This window comes from Bombina bombina, chromosome 9 (assembly GCF_027579735.1).
Source record: "Bombina bombina isolate aBomBom1 chromosome 9, aBomBom1.pri, whole genome shotgun sequence".
Lineage (NCBI taxonomy): Eukaryota > Metazoa > Chordata > Amphibia > Anura > Bombinatoridae > Bombina > Bombina bombina.
In genome coordinates this window covers 286,963,118-286,984,073 of record NC_069507.1, presented here as the reverse complement: position 1 = coordinate 286,984,073, position 20,956 = coordinate 286,963,118, and the positions used below count along the sequence as shown (strand labels likewise).

At 42.7% G+C, this 20,956-nt stretch overlaps 1 protein-coding gene across 1 annotated transcript in view; it reads right to left on the bottom strand.

Moving 5' to 3' along the window:
• Positions 1-20,956, bottom strand: part of LOC128640607 (chromodomain-helicase-DNA-binding protein 4) — a 108,344-nt gene that overhangs the window by 44,328 nt on the left and 43,060 nt on the right. Inside the window, exons 11-16 of the mRNA XM_053693075.1 lie at positions 4,367-4,491; positions 4,046-4,280; positions 3,769-3,941; positions 1,235-1,415; positions 979-1,065; positions 789-877 (exon numbers count right to left, since the gene is read on the bottom strand). Coding sequence (XP_053549050.1) covers positions 789-877; positions 979-1,065; positions 1,235-1,415; positions 3,769-3,941; positions 4,046-4,280; positions 4,367-4,491 — 890 coding nt within the window. The remainder of the gene's footprint in view (positions 1-788; positions 878-978; positions 1,066-1,234; positions 1,416-3,768; positions 3,942-4,045; positions 4,281-4,366; positions 4,492-20,956) is intronic.

The following is a 20,956-nucleotide window of genomic DNA, read 5'->3' as shown; positions in this document are numbered from 1 at the left end:
TAATGTAAAGTAACTTTTTTTCATTCCGTTTTTAAATAAATGTATTCTAAGAAGCTTAAAATGTTAAAGACTTCAAACACCTTCAAACCTGAGCAATACTTTGCTGAGGTATCTACTGAGCAGGAGCCGAACATCCCCGCAACTTGAGATCCCGTTCCCCTTCAGTCGCACAGTCTTAAGTGTTAACACGCAGTTATGTTAATCTGGAAATAAGTGACTGGAAAAAGTGCGCGCAATCACTATCTGCTTCCTTGCATACCTCCCATCGTGGGTGTGACAAGAAGCAAACTCCCGGTCTGTTAAGTTAAAAAAAACACGCCGGGAGTGTGGAACCACTGCCATAAAATAACCAGCCCACTATCCGCTTCCGATCACTAATGTAGGCAAAGAGAATGACTGGGGTGGGAGGGAAGGGAGGAGCTATTTAACAGCTCTGCTGTTGTGCTCTTTGCCGCCTCCTGCTGACCAGGAGGTGAATATCCCATTACTAATTAAGATGATCCGTGGACTCATCGTGTCTTAAAGAAATTAAATGTTCTTGAGTATTGAGTCATCTGGTGTGGAAGTGTGCAAAATGTAATAGAACTTTGTGGGTAACTAGGTTTTTGCTAGTTTAGACGAGGACAAAAAAAGAATTTCCACCAAAGATGAATGCAAGTTTTTCATACTAATTTTTGATGTTAGATGGGTTTGCAAAACACATAATTATGCACTAAAACACTGAAGGTGTGGGGGGGGGGGGGTTGATTGTTTATATTATGGGATCCTTTTGGTTTCTCACTACATACCTCTATGTTACCTCCCACACGAGCCAGCAGTGGGGGCAGGGGCTTGTCTTTGTCATTCCTCAGACCTTTCCTGTTCGGCCGACGAGCAGCTGTTGAGTAAAGTAAATAATGTATAAGCAGAGGGATGTGCAGTGGAAGATACACTTTTACACATGTCAAGCCGAGAAAGAACAGTACGGTGAGAACACACCTTCAGATCGCTCATCAAAATCTTCGTCTCCTTCTTCAGAGGCCACAGAGTAATCCGACTGGTTGTCAGACTGATCATCCTGCCAATCTGCTGAGAGGGAAAAGGTTACTGTAGTAGGTATGTGACCAGGGAACAGAGGGGAAGCAGCAGGAAACGTGAGGTTGCAACAGGATTAGGATGTGAGAAGTAATCAGTTTAACACGGGTGGCTGGAAATGAAATGGCAGAGGGGGGAGGGAGCTTGCGCCATTTCTAACCTCTATCCTCTTGGCTTCCGTCATTGTAGTTGACCTGCTTGCGGATTCTCTTCCCTTTTCCCAGGTTCCTTGCCAGGTCCTCCTGCTGCTGTTCATAATGATGCCTCAGAAGTTTCTCCCAATAATCTGGGTCCACACTCTCCTCCTGCTTAATAATCTCACGGACAACTTCCTCCTCATCCTAAGGAGGAACCAGAATACTCCCAAATCAGTACTTTTGTATTTTGACTAATTCATCCCTTTATGTATTGGGAATTGGTGCTATGAATTAAAGGGACCGTAACACCTTTAGAAAATGTTTCTCAGAACTTGAAATACACCTAACTTCCCCAGGGTAACCCTACGGCAGTACTTTATAGTAACTAGCCTTGTTGTCTGCAGACTTAAACCCGTATTGACTACTACAAATAAGGCAATTGATGGGTGGAGTTTGGCTATTGGAAACAAACCGCAGTAAAAAGGATGTTAAGTTTTTTTTCAAACATTAAAAAGGGATATGATACCCAAATGTTCAACCACTTGAAAGTAATGCAGCATAAACTAAAAAGCTGACTAGTAAAAAAAGATGATATTTTACCTTAAAATTTCCTAAGTATTCAAACCACAATGTAGAGAGACTAAGCAGCCAATCAGGATGCCAGTCCCAGGACTTGCAATGGAGTGTGCATCTGGCATGTGCAGGCAGTGTCATGTTATTTTTCTATGCAGTTTAAAGGAAGTTTACCATGAAATCTCATGAGATCACACAAAGCAATGCATGACCTCAGCACTGCTGATGGGCTATTTTCCCCCCAGCTTGCAGTTGGACAGCAGTTGAAGTTTAGCTGTTAACATAGCACTTACTCCGATGAGCTGAATAAAATTGTGATTTAAAATATCTTCCTATTTTACATAGATATTCAGATGGTATTTTCATGTCCGCTTTTTACAGTTAATGGTGTACTACTTTCAAGTTATATAGCCTATAGCAGCACAAGAGAAATGTCTATGTAATTAAAGTGTTACTGTCCCTTTAACTGAATCTATTCCCAAATAACCAGAGGAGTCTGGGAAAATACAGAAAAGCACTCTCAGCCTGAAATGCCTTTGAGCTATTTCAGTTAAAATGTTACTTATTAAAGCCGCTCTAAAAAGTTATAAAAACCAAGGGGAAACCCCCCCCCCCCCCACATTTCAGCACTAGGTGAAATGAATAGATTAGGTTAAAGGGCAAGTCAACCCAAAAAAAGAAAAATGTATGCTTACCTGATAAATTTCTTTTTTGACACGATGAGTCCACGGATCATCTTAATTACTAATGGGATCTCAGAAGAAGTAGAGCATTTTATTTTACAAAGTGGGATCATAATAAGATAATGTATTTAACGAATAGTACTGCAAACTGTAGCCCAATAATAAATATAGCGTGCAAGAAAAAACAAAACAAAAAAACACACAACTTACTAGATCTCCTTCAGCCGTTTCGAAATGGCCGCCTCACCCCTCCTTTTCCTATGTCATCTTCCACTGAATTTTATCTATACGTCTCATTCCCACGATTCACACATGTGCCGTTTTCATCAAGAGGAGCTTTTTCAGGTAGGAACAAACCGCCCCTCCCCCCAAAAAAAAAACAAACGCACAGTAGCATAATGGTCCATATATGTGGCAGAAATTGGCTTCAACACTGGAAAAGCTCTGGGACCGCTGGGCTGTGGGACCAATAAAGGGAACACACACTAGTCCACAGCATATAGGAACCGCTATGCTACTGAGCATTTTTTCGTTCCTACCTGGAAAAGCCCCCCTTGACAAACACGGTGCATTGCGCATGTGCGAATCACAGGAACAAGCCAGATAAAATTCATTCAGTGGAAGATGAGGATGACATAGGAAAAGGAGGGGTGAAGTGGCCATTTCAAAATGGCCAAAGGAGATCTAATAAGTCTTTTTACTTCACTATTAGGCTACTATTCGTTTAATACATTATCTAAAGAGGTTGGAATATTTTTTGGGTTGACTTGCCCTTTAATCATTTCCCATATTTGTTTGGTTAATATGAGGCCAGATACATTATATCGAAAAGATGCTCAGTATAAAAAAAAATATATAAACTGGAGCATTTGCTAATAAATAAAAATGAAAGAGATTATGAAGCGGAATACAGATAACCCATCTACTGCATCGCTGACATACTGACTGAGGAAAACACCACAGGCTTAAAAGGGACATAAAACCCCAAAATTTTCCTTCATGATTCAGACAGAACATACAATTTTAAACAACTTTGCAATTTACCTCTATTTTCAATTTTGCTTCATTCTCTTGGTATCCACTGTTGAAAGAGCAGCAATGCACTACGGGGAGTTAGCTGAACACACTGGTCAGTGACACAAGGCATTTATGTGCAGCCACCAAACATCTAGCTATGTATACTTTTGAACAAACTTTGTCGGTTTCATGTCCCTTTAAGAGGGCTATCTTGTATTCTTTTCTGGTTATTGTGCCGTAAACACTTAGTGGTCACCTACATGCCAACCTTCTGATGTACTTACCGGCATTTCTTCTTCTCGCACCACGTATTGAGCCACTTTGAAGGAGCTCAAATATTCATTCATTCCTTGAATCTCGGTGTCCTCTATTTCATCCTGGTTTCGGTCAAGTAGCCGTGCAATAGCTTTGTCATCATAATGTATGACACTGATATCTTCTCCCTCCTTGTTTTCACCTGCAGTAGAACATTTTGTGTGTTGAAGCATCTGTCCACCCTTTAGCTTAGGATCAGCCACCTAAGACACACTGCTACCCACTAGATCATGGTTCTCATCTTACCCTCTGTAGACTCATCCTTGAACAGCTCTTCTGTACCGAACTTGAGAATGTCATCCAGCTCTTGTTTTGACATTGAGCCCGTCTTGGAACCAAGGCCGGGCCGCACTACCAGATGAGTGAGCATCATCTTCTTTTTGGCCACCTGAGTAATTCTCTCTTCCACAGACGCACGTGTCACAAAGCGATAGATCATTACTTTCTTGTTCTGCCCAATGCGGTGAGCTCTACTGAAAGCCTGAAGGATGAGTGAAATTGTTGCACAACATGGTACAGCCTCCCCAACCCCCCCCCCCCCCCCAACACACTTGTTACTAAGCTAACCTGGATGTCATTGTGTGGATTCCAGTCAGAGTCATATATGATCACCGTATCAGCAGTAGCAAGATTAATTCCCAAACCTCCCGCTCGCGTGGACAAGAGGAAACAGAACTGCTGGGCACCAGGTGCTGCAAAAGCAAGTTTACAGGGTTATGTGTAGTGTGAACTAGCAGTCTAGAAGACTGTAGGAGGTAAGGCCTAACCACATTGTCTATGTCACAGTATATGACCAAAGCAAATTTTGTTTTACAATCCTCTGCTCTCCTAGCTTGGTCTGGACATGCTTTATGCGAGGCTCAAGGCTTTGTACAAACCTTCCACAGTTTTACAATAAAACCGTATTTATTCAACAAGAGATGTCACAAGGGAAGGATGATCATGTCCCGTATTTAAAAAGTGACATAAGTTGGGATAGAGACAAAAATATATGTACTTTAATTACTTTACCTGCAAATTTATACTGCAGTGCCTCACCATTAACCCTTTCTTTTAAGTTTGCAAATTGTACAGCTCTAACTCCCCCCACACATTTCCTTCTATGGCTGTATCTATATCCACCTTTGATTTGGTAGAATGCAAAACTAACACTCATTATCTGCTGGAGCTGCCTAGAAGCAAATAAGCAGTTTGAAAGACAGGCATTGTATTTCAACTGAGTTCACAATGCTAAACACTGATAAAGGGGGATGGATCAGACTACTCCAGACAGCATGGCTATGTTACTAATTTTGCTATTTTTGAAAATGTTAATACACTTGCCAACAATGTTTAAAACTTTTTAATGCAAACTATTATTAATTAATTAGCCCTTTTAGGATATGCACAGGTCTCAAAATGTTTTATGGCACTTTAGGAAAAAAAATGATAAAAAAAAAAATTGTGTAGTGTGAGTTACATGACCAACAGATTTAATACAAAGAATCAGGTAAGCATAAGTTATATTTTTCCTTTCTTGGCAGAGTCCACAAATTCATTCATAACCAATGGGAAATACTTAACCTGCCCACCAAGAGGAAGACAGCACAAACAGAGCACAAAATCTCTCTCCCACCTTTCCAGTAGTTCAAGCCGAGGTTAAGGAAAAGTAGAGAAAAAGTGGTATAGAGGTGCCATAAGACTGCCGCCACTACAATATTTCAGGGCGGGCTCACAGACTTTTCTAATGGCAGTGAGTCCCCAAATTCATTCATTAATTCCCTATGGGAAACAAATACTCAAACACTGGAGTCCATGAAAAATTTAGGAAGGGAAAGGAAAGCAAGGCAGTCCCAAGCACCCCGCTTTAAGAACGTCTCTGCTTTTTTGACACGACGAGTCCACGGATCATCTTCATTACTTACGGGATATTCACCTCCTGGTCAGCAGGAGGAGGCAAAGAGCACTTACAGCAGAGCAGTTAAATAGCTCCTCCCTTCCCTCCCACTCCAGTCATTCGACCGAAGTTAGGAAGAGAAAGGAAAAGCCAAGGTGCAGAGGTGTCTGAAGTTTACAATAATTAACAACCTGTCTTAAAAGAACAGGGCGGCCATGGACTCATCGTGTCTAAAAAGAAATAAATTTATCAGGTAAGCATAAATTTTCTTTTTAAAGACACGATGAGTCCATGGATCATCTTCATTACTTATGGGATACAATACCCAAGCTAGAGTACACAGATGATACGGGAGGGACAAGATAGGGAACCTAAACGGAAGGCACCACTGCTTGAAGAAACAGAATTTATGCTTACCTGATAAATTACTTTCTCCAACGGTGTGTCCGGTCCACGGCGTCATCCTTACTTGTGGGATATCTCTTCCCCAACAGGAAATGGCAAAGAGTCCCAGCAAAGCTGGCCATATAGTCCCTCCTAGGCTCCGCCCACCCCAGTCATTCGACCGACGGACAGGAGGAAATATATATAGGAGAAACCATATGGTACCGTGGTGACTGTAGTTAGAGAAAATAATTCATCAGACCTGATTAAAAAACCAGGGCGGGCCGTGGACCGGACACACCGTTGGAGAAAGTAATTTATCAGGTAAACATAAATTCTGTTTTCTCCAACATTGGTGTGTCCGGTCCACGGCGTCATCCTTACTTGTGGGAACCAATACCAAAGCTTTAGGACACGGATGAAGGGAGGGAGCAAATCAGGTTACCTAAACGGAAGGCACCACAGCTTGCAAAACCTTTCTCCCAAAAATAGCCTCCGAAGAAGCAAAAGTATCAAATTTGTAAAATTTGGCAAAAGTGTGCAGTGAAGACCAAGTCGCTGCCTTACATATCTGGTCAACAGAAGCCTCGTTCTTGAAGGCCCATGTGGAAGCCACAGCCCTAGTGGAGTGAGCTGTGATTCTTTCAGGAGGCTGCCGTCCGGCAGTCTCATAAGCCAATCGGATGATGCTTTTAAGCCAAAAGGAAAGAGGTAGAAGTCGCTTTTTGACCTCTCCTTTTACCAGAATAAACAACAAACAAGGAAGATGTTTGTCTGAAATCTTTTGTAGCCTCTAAATAGAATTTTAGAGCACGGACTACGTCCAAATTGTGTAACAAACGTTCCTTCTTTGAAACTGGATTCGGACATAAAGAAGGTACAACTATCTCCTGGTTAATATTTTTGTTAGAAACAACCTTAGGAAGAAAACCAGGCTTAGTACGCAAAACCACGTTATCTGCATGGAACACCAGATAAGGCGGAGAACACTGCAGAGCAGATAACTCTGAAACTCTTCTAGCAGAAGAAATAGCAACCAAAAACAAAACTTTCCAAGATAGTAACTTAATATCTATGGAATGTAAAGGTTCAAACGGAACCCCTTGAAGAACTGAAAGAACTAGATTTAGACTCCAGGGAGGAGTCAAAGGTCTGTAAACAGGCTTGATCCTAACCAGAGCCTGAACAAATGCTTGAACATCTGGCACAGCTGCCAGTCTTTTGTGTAGTAAGACAGATAAAGCAGAGATCTGTCCCTTTAGAGAACCTGCAGATAATCCTTTCTCCAAACCTTCTTGTAGAAAGGAGAGAATCTTAGGAATTTTTATCTTATTCCATGGGAATCCTTTGGATTCACACCAACAGATATATCTTTTCCATATTTTATGGTAAATCTTTCTAGTTACCGGTTTTCTGGCCTGAACCAGAGTATCTATCACAGAATCTGAAAACCCACGCTTCGATAGAATCAAGCGTTCAATCTCCAAGCCGTCAGCTGGAGGGAGACCAGATTTGGATGTTCGAATGGACCCTGAACAAGAAGGTCCTGTCTCAAAGGTAGCTTCCATGGTGGAACCGATGACATATTCACCAGGTCTGCATACCAAGTCCTGCGTGGCCACGCAGGAGCTATCAAGATCACTGAGGCCCTCTCCTGATTGATCCTGGCTACCAGCCTGGGAATGAGAGGAAACGGTGGAAATACATAAGCTAGGTTGAAGGTCCAGAGTGCTACTAGTGCATCTACTAGAGTCGCCTTGGGATCCCTGGATCTGGACCCGTAGCAAGGAACCTTGAAGTTCTGACGAGACGCCATCAGATCCATGTCTGGAATGCCCCATAATTGAGTTATTTGGGCAAAAATCTCCGGATGGAGTTCCCACTCCCCCGGATGGAATGTCTGACGACTCAGAAAATCCGCCTCCCAGTTTTCCACACCTGGGATGTGGATCGCAGACAGGTGGCAGGAGTGATCCTCCGACCATTGAATTATTTTGGTCACTTCTTTCAATCGCCAGGGAACTCCTTGTTCCCCCCTGATGATTGATATACGCAACGGTCGTCATGTTGTCTGATTGGAACCTTATGAATCTGGCCTTTGCTAGTTGAGGCCAAGCCCTGAGAGCATTGAATATCGCTCTCAGTTCCAGAATATTTATCGGGAGAAGAGACTCTTCCCGAGACCATAGACCCTGAGCTTTCAGGGATTCCCAGACCGCGCCCCAGCCCACTAGACTGGCGTCGGTTGTGACAATGACCCACTCTGGTCTGCGGAAGCTCATTCCCTGGGACAGATGGTCCAGGGTCAGCCACCAACAGAGTGAATCTCTGGTCTTTTCATCTACTTGAATCATTGGAGACAAGTCTGTATAGTCCCCATTCCACTGTTTGAGCATGCACAGTTGTAATGGTCTTAGATGAATTTGTGCAAAAGGAACTATGTCCATTGCTGCAACCATCAACCCTACTACTTCCATGCACTGCGCTATGGAAGGACGAGGAACAGAATGAAGTACTTGACAAGAGCTTAGAAGTTTTGACTTTCTGACCTCTGTCAGAAAAATCCTCATTTCTAAGGAATCTATTATTGTTGCCAAGAAGGGAACTCTTGTTGACGGAGACAGAGAACTTTTTTCTATGTTCACCTTCCATCCGTGTGATCTGAGAAAGGCCAGAACGATGTCTGTATGAGCCTTTGCTTTTGACAGGGACGACGCTTGTATTAGAATGTCGTCCAAGTAAGGTACTACTGCAATGCCCCTTGGTCTTAGAACCGCTAGAAGGGACCCTAGTACCTTTGTGAAAATCCTTGGAGCAGTGGCTAACCCGAATGGGAGGGCCACAAACTGGTAATGCTTGTCCAGAAAAGCGAACCTTAGGAACTGATGATGTTCTTTGTGGATAGGAATATGTAGGTACGCATCCTTTAGATCCACGGTAGTCATAAATTGACTTTCCTGGATAGTGGGTAGAATCGTTCGAATGGATTCCATCTTGAACGATGGTACCCTGAGAAATTTGTTTAGGATCTTCAAATCCAAAATTGGTCTGAAAGTTCCCTCTTTTTTGGGAACTACGAACAGATTGGAATAAAATCCCATTCCTTGTTCCTTTATTGGAACTGGGTGTATCACTCCCATCTTTAACAGGTCTTCTACACAATGTAAGAACGCCTGTCTCTTTATTTGGTTTGAGGATAAGTGAGACATGTGGAACCTTCCCCTTGGGGGTAGTTCCCTGAATTCCAGGAGATAACCCTGAGAAACTATTTCTAGCGCCCAGGGATCCTGAACATCTCTTGCCCAAGCCTGAGCAAAGAGAGAGAGTCTGCCCCCCACTAGATCCGGTCCCGGATCGGGGGCTACTCCTTCATGCTGTTTTGTTAGCAGAGGCAGGCTTCTTGGCCTGCTTACCCTTGTTCCAGCCTTGCATCGGTTTCCAGGCTGGTTTGGGTTGTGAGGCATTACCCTCTTGCTTAGAGGATGCAGAATTAGAGGCCGGTCCGTTCCTGAAATTGCGAAAATTAGACTTATTTTTGGCCTTGAAAGGCCTATCTTGTGGAAGGGCGTGGCCCTTTCCCCCAGTGATGTCTGAAATAATCTCTTTCAATTCTGGTCCAAATAGAGTTTTACCTTTGAAAGGGATGTTAAGCAATTTTGTCTTGGATGACACATCCGCTGACCAAGACTTTAGCCAAAGCGCTCTGTGCGCCACGATAGCAAACCCTGAATTTTTCGCCGCTAATCTAGCTAATTGCAAAGCGGCATCTAAAATAAAATAGTTAGCCAACTTAAGTGCGTGAACTCTGTCCATAACCTCCTCATATGGAGTTTCTCTACTAAGCGAGTTTTCTAGTTCCTCGAACCAGAACCACGCTGCTGTAGTGACAGTAACAATGCACGAAATGGGTTGTAGAAGGTAACCTTGCTGTACAAAAATCTTTTTAAGCAAACCTTCCAATTTTTTATCCATAGGATCTTTGAAAGCACAACTATCTTCGATAGGAATAGTAGTGCGTTTGTTTAGAGTAGAAACTGCCCCCTCGACCTTAGGGACTGTCTGCCATAAGTCCTTTCTGGGGTCGACCATAGGAAATAATTTCTTAAATATAGGGGGGGGGAACAAAAGGTATGCCGGGCTTTTCCCACTCCTTATTTACTATGTCCGCCACCCGCTTGGGTATAGGAAAAGCGTCGGGGTGCACCGGAACCTCTAGGAACTTGTCCATCTTGCATAATTTCTCTGGAATGACCAAGTTGTCACAATCATCCAGAGTAGATGTTCTAATTTAAATTTAAATGTCACAACATCAGGTTCAGCTTGTTGAGAAATTTTTCCTGAATCTGAAATTTCTCCATCTGACAAAACCTCCCTCATGGCCCCTTCAGATTGGTGTGAGGGTATGACAGAACAATTATCATCAGCGCCCTCCTGCTCTTCAATGTTTAAAACAGAGCAATCGCGCTTTCTCTGATAAGTAGGCATTTTGGATAAAATATTTGCTATGGAGTTATCCATTACAGCCGTTAATTGTTGCATGGTAATAAGCATTGGCGCACTAGATGTACTAGGGGCCTCCTGTGTGGGCAAAACTGGTGTAGACACAGTAGGAGATGATGTAGTGAGGAATCATCTTGGGCAATTTCATTATCTGTTTCAGTACTGTCCTTACTTTGTTTGGACGCTATGGCACAATTATCACATACATTTAAATGGGGAGACACATTGGCTTTCATACATATAGAACATAGCTTATCCGAAGGCACAGACATGTTAAACAGGCTTAAACTTGTCAACAAAGCACAAAAAACGTTTTAAAACAAAACCGTTACTGTCTCTTTAAATTTTAAACAGAAAACACTTTATTACTGAATATGTGAAAAAGTATGAAGGAATTGTTCAAAAATTACCAAAATTTCACCACAGTGTCTTAAAGCATTAAGAGTATTGCACACCAAATTTCAGAGCTTTAACCCTTAAAATAACGGAACCGGAGCCGTTTACAAATTTAACCCCTATACAGTCCCAGCTATAGCCTTTGCTGAGACCCAACCAAGCCCAGAGGGGAATACGATACCAATTGACGCCTTCTAGAAGCTTTTCCAGCAAATTTCAGATCCTCACACATGCATCTGCATGCCCTGCTCTCAAAAAACAATTGCACAGTAATGGCGCGAAAATGAGGCTCAATCTACAAACTAGGAAGGCCCCCTGACTGGAAAAGGTGTCTAACATAGTGCCTGCTGTTTAATAAACATTACCCAAGTTTATAAATTTCGAATTGTCAGCATAAATATGAATAAAATGCCCAAATAAAGCAATCTATTTAGCCCATAAAAATGTCAACCAGTTTTTTTAGCCCATATTAAGCCCTTTATTCTGTTTGTTTGACTAAGAAAATGGCTTACCGGTCCCCATGAGGGGAAATGACAGCCTTCCAGCATTACATGGTCTTGTTAGAAATATGGCTAGTCATACCTTAAGCAGAAAAGTCTGCTAACTGTTTCCCCCAACTGAAGTTACTTCATCTCAACAGTCCTATGTGGAAACAGCAATCGATTTTAGTTACTGTCTGCTAAAATCATCTTCCTCTCACAAACAGAAATCTTCATCCTTTTCTGTTTCAGAGTAAATAGTACATACCAGCACTATTTTAAAATAACAAACACTTGATAGAAGAATAAAAACTACATTTAAACACCAAAAAACTCTTAACCATCTCCGTGGAGATGTTGCCTGTGCAACGGCAAAGAGAATGACTGGGGTGGGCGGAGCCTAGGAGGGACTATATGGCCAGCTTTGCTGGGACTCTTTGCCATTTCCTGTTGGGGAAGAGATATCCCACAAGTAAGGATGACGCCGTGGACCGGACACACCAATGTTGGAGAAATCTTTCTCCCAAAAGCTGCCTCAGACGAGGCAAAAGTATCAAATTTATAGAATTTAGAAAAAGTGTGAAGAGGACCAAGTTGCAGCCTTGCAAATCTGTTCCACAGAAGCTTTATTTTTGAATGCCCATTAGGAAGCAACAGCCCTTGTGGAATTTCTAGATTGTAAGTTCCCACGGTAATAGGGCCCTCAATCCCTCCTGTATGTTTGTAAATTTTGTCCTGTCTTTTACAAGTCTTGTATTGTTTTATTTAAACGAATTGTATCCATGGACAGCGCTGCAGAATATGTTGGCGCTTCATAAATAAAGTATAATAATAATGAGCCGTAACTGTCCAGCAGTCTCATATGCAAAACGGATTATATTCTTCAGCCAAAAAGAGAGGTAGCCGGAGCTTTCTGACCCTTATGTTTTCTAGAGAAAATTACAAATAAAGAAGAGGACTGATGAAAATCCTTAGTCACCTGTAAATATAATTTTAAAGCACGAACCACGTCCAAATTGTGCAAAAGACGTTCTGAGAAGGAGGATTAGGACACAAGGAAGGAACCACAATCTTCTGGTTAATGTTCCTATCTGAAACAACCTTAGGAAGAAAACCTAGCTTAGTACGTAAAACTACCTTATCTGAATGGAAAATAAGATGAGACATACTGCAATACCGAGAGCTCTGACACTCTACGAGCTGAAGAAATAGCAACAAGAAATAAAACTTTCCAAGATAATAACTTAATGTCTAAGGAATGCATAGGCTCAAAAAGGAGCCTCTTGAAGAACTTTGAGAACTAAATTCAGACTCCATGGAGGAGTAACTGGTTTGAACACAGACCTGATCCTAACCAAGGCCTGACAAAAAGATTGTACATCTGGGACATCTGCCAGACGTTTGTGTAACAAAATGGATAAAGCAGAGATATGCCCCTTTAGGGAACTTGTCGATAAACCCTTCTCCAAACCTTCTTGGAGAAAAGACAAAATTCTGGGAATCCTAACTACTCCATGAGTAGCCCTTGGATTCACACCAATAGAGATATTTACGCCATATCTTATGGTAAATACTTCTAGTGACAGGCTTCCGAGCCTGAATCATGGTCTCTATGACCGAATCAGAAAAAACCCAGCTTGGATAAGATTAAGCGTTCAATCTCCAAGCAGTCAGCTTCAGAGAAACCAAATTTGGGTGAAGGAAGGGACCTTGAATTAGAAGGTCGTTACTCAACGGAAGTCTCCAAGGTGGAAGAGATGACATGTCCACCAGATCTGCATACCAAACCCTGTGAGGCCAAGCAGGAGCAATGAGGATCACTGATGCCTTCTCCTGTTTGATTCGAGCAATGACCCAAGGAAAAAGTGCAAACGGGGAAAATAGCTATGCTAGGCTGAAGGACCAAGAAACCGCCAGAGCCTCTATCAGTTCCGCTTGGGGATCCCTGGACCCGTATCTCGGGAGCTTGGTATTCAGACGAGATGCCATGAGATCTAACTCCGGCCGACCCCATCTGAGAATCAAGTTGGAGAACACTACCGGATGGAGTTCCCACTCTCCCGGATGAAAAAAAATAATATAATTTATGCTTACCTGATAAATTTATTTCTCTTGTGGTGTATCCAGTCCATGGATCATCCATTACTTGTGGGATATTCTCATTCCCAACAGGAAGTTGCAAGAGGATCACCCACAGCAGAGCTGTCTATATAGCTCCTCCCTTAACTGCCACCTCCAGTCATTCGACCGAAGACAAGCAAGAGAAAGGAGAAACTATAGGGTGCAGTGGTGACTGTAGTTTTAAAAATAAAAACACCTGCCTTAAAATGACAGGGCGGGCCGTGGACTGGATACACCACAAGAGAAATTTATCAGGTAAGCATAAATTATGTTTTCTCTTGTAAGGTGTATCCAGTCCATGGATCATCCATTACTTGTGGGATACCAATACCAAACTTAAAGTACACGGATGAAGGGAGGGACAACGCAGGTACTTAAACGGAAGGTACCACTGCCTGTAAGACCTTTCTCCCAAAAATAGCCTCCGAAGAAGAAAAAGTATCAAATTTATAAAATTTTGAAAAAGTATGAAGCGAAGACCAAGTCGCCGCCTTGCAAATCTGTTCAACAGAAGCCTCATTTTTAAAGGCCCATGTGGAAGCCACAGCTCTAGTAGAATGAGCTGTAATCCTTTCAGGAGGCTGCTGGCCAGCAGTCTCATAAGCCAAGCGTATTATACTTCGTAGCCAAAACGAAAGCGAGGTTGCCGAAGCCTTTTGGCCTTTCCTCTGTCCAGAGTAGACAACAAACAAAGCAGATGTTTGACGAAAATCTTTAGTAGCTTGTAAATAATACTTTAAAGCACGAACCACGTCAAGATTGTGTAATAGATGTTCCTTCTTTGAAGAAGGATTAGGACACAATGACTGAACAACAATCTCCTGATTGATATTCTTATTAGATACCAACTTAGGTAAAAACAGAATTTATGCTTACCTGATAAATTCCTTTCTCCTGTAGTGTAGTCAGTCCACGGGTCATCATTACTTATGGGATATTAACTCCTCCCCAACAGGAAGTGCAAGAGGATCACCCAAGCAGAGCTGCTATATAGCTCCTCCCCTCTACGTCACACCCAGTCATTCGACCGAGAACCAAACGAGAAAGGAGAAACTATAGGGTGCAGTGGTGACTGGAGTATAATTAAAAAATTTAGACCTGCCTTAAAAAACAGGGCGGGCCGTGGACTGACTACACTACAGGAGAAAGGAATTTATCAGGTAAGCATAAATTATGTTTTCTCCTGTTAAGTGTAGTCAGTCCACGGGTTATCATTACTTATGGGATACCAATACCAAAGCTAAGTACACGGATGACGGGAGGGACAGGCAGGATCTCTATACGGAAGGAACCACTGCCTGAAGAACCTTTCTCCCAAAAACAGCCTCCGAAGAAGCAAAAGTGTCAAATTGGTAAAATTTTGAAAATGTATGAAGTGAAGACCAAGTTGCAGCCTTGCAAATCTGTTCAGAGGCCTCGTTCTTAAAGGCCCAAGTGGAAGCCACAGCTCTAGTAGAATGAGCTGTAATCCTTTCAGGAGGTTGCTGTCCAGCAGTCTCATAGGCTAAGCGTATTATGCTACGAAGCCAAAAGGATAGAGAGGTAGCAGATGCTTTTTGACCTCTCCTCTGTCCAGAATAAACGACAAACAGGGAAGAAGTTTGTCGAAAATCTTTAGTTGCCTGTAAATAAAATTTCAGGGCACGGACTACATCTAGATTGTGCAGAAGTCGTTCCTTTTTTGAAGAAGGATTAGGACACAATGATGGAACAACAATCTCTTGATTGATATTCTTGTTAGTGACTACCTTAGGTAAGAACCCAGGTTTAGTACGCAGAACTACCTTATCTGAATGAAAAATCAGATACGGAGAATCACAATGTAAGGCTGATAATTCAGAGACTCTACGAGCCGAGGAAATAGCCATTAAAAACAGAACTTTCCAAGATAACAGCTTGATATCAATGGAGTGAAGGGGTTCAAACGGAACACCCTGTAAAACGTTAAGAACTAAGTTTAAGCTCCACGGCGGAGCAACAGATTTAAACACAGGCTTAATTCTGGCCAAAGCCTGACAAAAAGTCTGGAACTTCTGACAGACGCTTGTGTAAAAGGATGGACAGAGCTGAGATCTGTCCCTTTAACGAACTAGCAGATAAACCCTTTTCTAAACCTTCTTGTAGAAAAGACAATATCCTAGGAATCCTAACCTTACTCCATGAGTAACCCTTGGATTCGCACCAGTGTAAGTATTTACGCCATATCTTATGGTAAATTTTCCTGGTAACAGGTTTCCTAGCCTGTATTAAGGTATCAATTACTGGCTCCGAAAATCCACGCTTTGATAAAATTAAGCGTTCAATTTCCATGCAGTAAGCTTCAGAGAAATTAGATTTTGATGTTTGAAAGGACCCTGAATTAGAAGGTCCTGTCTCAGAGGCAGAGACCAAGGTGGACAGGATGACATGTCCACTAGATCTGCATACCAGGTCCTGCGTGGCCACGCAGGCGCTATTAGAATCACTGATGCTTTTTCCTGTTTGATCCTGGCAATCAAACGAGGAAGCATCGGGAAGGGTGGAAACACATAAGCCATCCTGAAGGTCCAAGGTGCTGTCAAGGCATCTATCAGGACCGCTCCCGGGTCCCTGGACCTGGACCCGTAACGAGGAAGCTTGGCGTTCCGGCGAGACGCCATGAGATCCATACCTGGTTTGCCCCAACGTCGAAGTATTTGGGCAAAGACCTCCGGATGAAGTTCCCACTCCCCCGGATGAAAAGTCTGGCGACTTAGGAAATCCGCCTCCCAGTTGTCCACTCCTGGGATGTGGATCGCTGACAGGTGGCAAGAGTGAGACTCTGCCCAGCGAATTATCTTTGATACTTCCATCATCGCTAAGGAACTTCTTGTCCCTCCCTGATGGTTGATGTATGCCACAGTCGTGATGTTGTCCGACTGAAACCTGATAAACCTCAGAGTTGCTAACTGAGGCCAAGCCAGAATGGCATTGAGAACTGCTCTCAATTCCAGAATGTTTATTGGAAGGAGACTCTCCTCTTGAGTCCATGATCCCTGAGCCTTCAGGGAATTCCAGACAGCACCCCAACCTAGAAGGCTGGCGTCTGTAGTTACAATTGTCCAGTCTGGTCTGCTGAAGGGCATCCCCCTGGACAGATGTGGCCGAGAAAGCCACCATAGAAGAGAATCTCTGGTCTCCTGATCCAGATTCAGCGTAGGGGACAAATCTGAGTAATCCCCATTCCACTGACTTAGCATGCACAATTGCAGCGGTCTGAGGTGCAGGCGTGCAAAAGGTACTATGTCCATTGCCGCTACCATTAAGCCGATTACCTCCATGCATTGAGCCACTGACGGGTGTTGAATGGAATGAAGGGCACGGCAAGCATTTAGAAGCTTTGTTAACCTGTCCTCTGTCAGGTAAATTTTCATTTCTACAGAATCTATAAGAGTCCCCAAGAAGGGAACTCTTGTGAGTGGTAGGAGAGAACTCTTCTCCTCGTTTACTTTCCACCCATGTGATCTTAGAAATGCCAGTACTAACTCTGTATGAGACTTGGCAGTTTGAAAGCTTGACGCTTGTATCAGAATGTCGTCTAGGTACGGAGCTACCGAAATTCCTCGCGGTCTTAGTACCGCCAGAAGAGAGCCCAGAACCTTTGTAAAGATTCTTGGAGCCGTAGCCAACCCGAAGGGAAGAGCTACAAACTGGTAATGCTTGTCTAGGAAGGCAAACCTTAGATACCGGTAATGTTCTCTGTGAATCGGTATGTGAAGGTAAGCATCCTTTAAATCCACTGTGGTCATGTACTGACCTCTTTGGATCATGGGTAAGATTGTCCGAATAGTTTCCATCTTGAATGATGGAACTCTTAGGAATTTGTTTAGGATCTTTAAATCCAATATTGGTCTGAAGGTTCCCTCTTTTTTGGGAACCACAAACAGATTTGAGTAAAACCCTTGTCCGTGTTCCGACCGCGGAACTGGATGGATCACTCCCATTAGTAAAAGGTCTTGTACACAGCGTAGAAACGCCTCTTTCTTTATCTGGTTTGTTGACAACCTAGAAAGGTGAAATCTCCCTTGTGGAGGAGAAGCTTTGAAGTCCAGAAGGTATCCCTGAGATATGATCTCCAACGCCCAGGGATCCTGGACATCTCTTGCCCAAGCCTGGGCGAAGAGAGAGAGTCTGCCCCCCACTAGATCCGTTACCGGATCGGGGGCCCTCACTTCATGCTGTCTTAGGGGCAGCAGCAGGCTTTCTGGCCTGCTTGCCCTTGTTCCAGGCCTGGTTAGGTTTCCAACCTTGTCTGTAGCGAGCAACAGCTCCTTCCTGTTTTGGAGCAGAGGAAGTTGAAGCTGCTCCTGCCTTGAAATTACGAAAGGCACGAAAATTAGACTGTCTAGCCCTGGGTTTGGCTCTGTCTTGAGGCAGGGCATGGCCTTTACCTCCCGTAATATCAGCGATAATTTCTTTCAAACCGGGCCCGAATAAAGTCTGCCCCTTGAAAGGTATGTTAAGTAGTTTCGATTTAGAAGTTACATCAGCTGACCAGGATTTTAGCCACAGCGCTCTGCGTGCCTGAATGGCGAATCCGGAATTCTTAGCCGTAAGTTTAGTTAAATGTACTACGGCATCAGAAATAAATGAATTAGCTAGCTTAAGGGTTTTAAGCTTAAGTGAAATCTCATCTAATGTCGCTGAGTCAAGGGTCTCTTCCAGAGACTCAAACCAAAATGCTGCCGCAGCCGTGACAGGCGCAATGCATGCAAGGGGTTGTAATATAAAACCTTGTTGAACAAACATTTTCTTAAGGTAACCCTCTAACTTTTTATCCATTGGATCTGAAAAGGCACAGCTATCCTCCACCGGGATAGTGGTATGCTTAGCTAAAGTAGAAACTGCTCCCTCCACCTTAGGGACCGTTTGCCATAAGTCCCGTGTGGTGGAGTCTATTGGAAACATTTTTCTAAATATAGGAGGGGGTGAGAAAGGCACACCGGGTCTGTCCCACTCCTTAGTAATAATTTCAGTAAGTCTCTTAGGTATAGGAAAAACGTCAGTACTCGTCGGTACCGCAAAATATTTATCCAACCTACACATTTTCTCTGGGATTGCAACTGTGTTACAATCATTCAGAGCCGCTAACACCTCCCCTAGCAATACATGGAGGTTTTCCAGCTTAAACTTAAAATTTGAAATGTCTGAATCCAATTTATTTGGATCAGATCAGTCACCCGCAGAATGAAGCTCTCCGTCCTCATGCTCTGCATATTGTGACGCAGTATCAGACATGGCCCTAGCATTATCAGTATACTCTGTTCTCATCCCAGAGTGATCTCGTTTACCTCTAAGTTCTGGCAATTTAGACAAAACTTCAGTCATAACATTAGCCATGTCTTGTAAAGTGATTTGTAATGGCCGCCCTGATGTACTTGGCGTTACAATATCACGCACCTCCTGAGCGGGAGATGCAGGTACTGACACGTGAGGCAAGTTAGTCGGCATAACTTCCCCCTAGTTGTCTGGTGAATGTTGCTTAACATGTACAGATTGACTTTTATTTAAAGTAGCATCAATGCAATTAGTACATAAATTTCTATTGGGCTCCACCTTGGCTTTTGAACATATTGCACAAAGAGTTTCCTCTGTGTCAGACATGTTTAAACAAACTAGCAATTAGACTAGCAAGCTTGGAAATACTTTTCAATTAAATTTACAAGCAATATGTAAAAACGTTACTGTGCCTTTAAGAAGCACACAAAAAACTGACACAGTTGAATAAAAATGAACCGGATTAGTTATATAAACCTAATTTAGCAAAGGATTGCACACATTAGCAATGGATGATTAACCCTTAATATCAGAAAAAAAACGTATAACAATTGACAATATAAGCGTTTTTATCACAGTCAAGCACAGTCTCACAGGTCTGCTGTGAGTGATTACCTCCCTCAAAACTAGTTTTGAAGACCCCTGAGCTCTGTGGAGACGTCCTGGAACATGCAGGGAGAAAAAGACAGACTGTGACTGAATTTCTGATGCGTAGTAAAAGCGCCAAAATAGGCCCCTCCCACTCACACTACAACAGTGAGGGAAGCTCAGTAAACTGTTTTAATTTAAAACGACAGCCATGTGGAAAATAAAACCCAAAACAATTTTCACCAAGTACCTCAGATAATTAAACGATTTAACATGCCAGTAAACGTTTAAAATCTAATATATGAAATGTCATTAAAAAGCCTGCTGCTAGTCGCTCACACTGCAAGTTAGGCTAAAAGTTATATGCATACAGTATTTTCCCAGTGAAGTGCCATTCCCCAGAAATACTTAAGTGTAAACATATATACATGTCAGCCTGATACCAGTTGCTACTACTGCATTTAAGGCTGTACTTACATTATATCGGTATTAGCAGTATTTTCAAAGTCAATTCCATTCCTCAGAAAATAATATACTGCAACATACCTCTTTGCAGGTGGACCTGCCCGCTGTCCCCTGATCTGAAGTTACCTTACTCCTCAGAATGGCCGAGAACAGCAAACGGATCTTAGTTACGTCTGCTAAGATCATATACAAAAACTCAGGTAGATTCTTCTTCAAATTCTGCCTGAGAAGGAAACAACACACTCCGGTGTCGTTTAAAATAACAAACTTTTGATTGAAGATATAAAAAACTAAGTTTAATCACCACAGTCCTCTCACACATCCTATCTATTAGTTGGGTGCAAGAGAATGACTGGGTGTGACGTAGAGGGGAGGAGCTATATAGCAGCTCTGCTTGGGTGATCCTCTTGCACTTCCTGTTGGGGAGGAGTTAATATCCCAAAAATAATGATGACCCCTGGACTGACTACACTTAACAGGAGAAAACCCAGGTTTGGTACGCAAAACTACCTTATCTGCATGGAAGATCAGATAAGGGGAATCACATTGTAAGGCAGATAACTCTGAAACTCTACGAGCCGAGGAAATAGCTACCAAAAATAAAACTTTCCAAGATAAAAGTTTGATATCTATGGAATGAAGAGGTTCAAACGGAACCCCTTGAAGAACTTTAAGAACCAAATTTAAACTCCATGGCGGAGCAACGGGTTTAAACACAGGCTTGATTCGAACTAAAGCCTGACAAAAAGCCTGAACGTCTGGAACATCCGCCAGATGCTTGTGCAAAAGAATAGACAGAGCAGAAATCTGTCCCTTTAAGGGACTAGCTGACAATCCTTTTTCCAATCCTTCTTGGAGAAAGGATTCCCAAGATATTATCCTGACTCCATGAGTAACCCTTGGATTCGCACCAATAAAGATATTTACGCCATATCTTATGATAGATTTTCCTGGTGACAGGCTTTCGTGCCTGAATTAAGGTGTTAATGACCGACTCGGAGAAGCCGCGCTTTGATAAGATCAAGCGTTCAATCTCCAGGCAGTCAGTCTCAG